This window comes from Penaeus chinensis, chromosome 21 (genome assembly GCF_019202785.1).
Source record: "Penaeus chinensis breed Huanghai No. 1 chromosome 21, ASM1920278v2, whole genome shotgun sequence".
NCBI classification, from domain to species: Eukaryota; Metazoa; Arthropoda; class Malacostraca; order Decapoda; family Penaeidae; genus Penaeus; species Penaeus chinensis.
Genome location: NC_061839.1, coordinates 12,622,791 through 12,625,290, shown reverse-complemented (window position 1 = coordinate 12,625,290; position 2,500 = coordinate 12,622,791). Strand labels below are relative to the sequence as shown.

General features: G+C 46.0%; 1 protein-coding gene across 2 annotated transcripts in view; it reads left to right on the top strand.

Moving 5' to 3' along the window:
* The window catches only part of LOC125036622 (membrane progestin receptor gamma-like), a 32,650-nt gene that overhangs the window by 28,722 nt on the left and 1,428 nt on the right, over positions 1 to 2,500 (top strand). For both annotated transcript variants that reach the window (XM_047629374.1, XM_047629376.1), the window contains one exon: positions 616 to 2,500. This exon is cut by the window's right edge and continues 1,428 nt beyond it. In XM_047629374.1, the coding sequence (XP_047485330.1) occupies positions 856 to 2,004 (1,149 nt within the window). In that variant the 5' untranslated portion in view covers positions 616 to 855 and the 3' untranslated portion in view covers positions 2,005 to 2,500. The remainder of the gene's footprint in view (positions 1 to 615) is intronic.

Genomic DNA, 2,500 nt, shown 5'->3' with positions numbered 1-2,500 from the left:
GTATCTGACTTTTCAGAAATAACACGAATTCAGTAAACTATGTTTGTCTGGATCACCACTTAAAATTATTTGTGTTTAAATAAACGACTGACACTGATCGCAAGATATATATATATATATATATATATATATATATATATATATATGTGTGTATGTGTGTGTGTGTGTGTGTGTGTGTGTGTGTGTGTGTGTGTGTGTGTGTGTGTGTGTATATATATATATATATATATATATATATATATATATGTGTGTGTGTGTGTGTGTGTGTGTGTGTGTGTGTGTGTGTGTATGTGTGTGTGTGTGTGTATATATATATATATATATATATATATATACACACACACACACACAAATACATACAGTACGCAGTACACACCCGGAGTCCAAATGTAAACCTGCTAAAAGAAAGAATATACTACGGAAGGTACCAGCGTGCTGGAATGTAAAAAACATTTAAAAATGCATAGCTTGTTTCATTATTGTGCTATAATGATATCTTTGTTGATAAAATTGCACGATAGTTGCATTTCATTATTCAGAGGGCACACTAAAGCCATGAATGTTTGTTTTTGCGTGCTTACGCATGTATACTTACAGTTCATGTTTTCTTTACAGAATCAAGCGCACCTCAAGCAGAAGCGACTCACCTGCGACGAAGCTAATTATCAACGACGGATCCACACGAACACCAGGTGCTGCTGAGTAAAGTTACTGCCATTACCTCACACGATTCTTGATCGCATCGCTGAACTCACCAGTTGCCAAAGACCTGTTCGAAGCTGTAATTCATCCAAGAGTTGGTTTGTTGTTCTCAAGGGAAGTCTTTGTAGTGACTAATAATTAGGATACTCTGAGATGTTCCCTGGCGCTGGGTACGTGACGGGGCGGCTCCGCGAAGCTGGGAATGTGACGTACCGCTTGCGGGAGGCTTCGCGGCTTCCGAAGGTGCGGGTCCGGCGGGTAGATGAAGTCTCGGAGCCCTTGCGGGAACCCGGCATCATAACCGGCTACAGGAATGAGAACTGCACTGTCCTCCAGGCCGTTGTTTCGCTCTTCAATGCCACCAATGAAACGGTCAACTTCTGGACACATTTCCTGGCGTCCCTCTACTTCATCTGGCTCCTCGCGTCTCTCTCCTCCGCCATGCCGCTCTTTGACGATCCGTATTTGTACCCGCTTACCTGCTACTTGTTTACCTCGTGTGGCTATCCACTCATGAGCTGCATAGCGCATGCCTTCTCCTGTCTTTCCATAACGGCCACACACGTGTGCTATTTTCTGGACTATGCTGCCCTTTCCGTGTACACTTGGGGCGTCGCATATGCCTACTACAGCTACTGCTTAGCGCCACAACTTATGGACTCGTGGTTCGCTCAGATCTTCCTTCCTGTGGCGCTGATGAACGCGGTGTCTGCCACATTCTGCGCCTGTCTGTCGCGCTTTATTGTCAACCCAATCATCCAGAAGTCGCTGCGGGTGTCAGCCTTCGTGGTGCCGGCAGTGTGGGACCTGACGCCTCTTGCCCTTTGGCTGTACACGTGCGACGCCAGCGCGGAGTCCTGCGGAGAGTCCCGCATCCACCACATTAACCAGTACGTGTGCGTCATCGTTGCCTCCTTCTTCTACGGCTCGCACTTCCCCGAACGCCTTGCACCGGGTCGCTTCGACATTGTCGGTCACTCGCATAACCTGCTTCACGTGTTCAGCTTCCTGGCGACCAACGAACAAATGCGCGCCGTGCTCATTGACCTGAAGTTGCGACGTGGCGTCCTTGAGAGCGCAGGCTGGATTCCCAACCTGAAGCTGCTAACACTTGTCACGCCCTGTTTAATAATGACCATTATTATCCTCGTACTGGTCATGACACGACTCCTGTCTCACAAAATCGCCACCGACACAGCTCCGAATCCGAACAAATCTTGCTCCTCCGCGGCTGCAGAGACGTCTTCCCCGCCGCCTTGCCACACCAATGGGCACCTTGACAATAAAGTTAAGGAGGAGTGACCTAAAGTGGTTCGTAGTCGCCTTATCTTCGCGGCTGAACCTCGTATCTCCTGCTGAGTGCAGAGTGTATCGAATTATCTGGGAATCACAATCGCCATCGCAACGGGAAGACATTTACTTTGAAATCTACGGTTGCAGAGGTGTAGCTAAGGTGCGCCGGTCGAGTGATAGGTGTAACTCAATATTAATCTCTGAATAGTGGGCGTACTCCTTAATGTTTGGTCTAAAGTGCCTTACAGTGGATGTATGAAAAAGAAACGTGAAATACAAGTGACGAAAAATGTAAATGTAAATGTAGTGAGGATCATTTTATCTATGCACAGCTTTCATAGTCGCTAAGTGTGATGTTTTGAAGACCAAACTGGAATACAAAGGGTAAACAAATCTGCCGATTACATCATATTTTATAGGTACGAATACCCATTTAAGATAACAAAGCCTTTCTTTGAACTTGGTAATGATTGAGAGTTATTTTTATTTACATTGCTACTGCCAG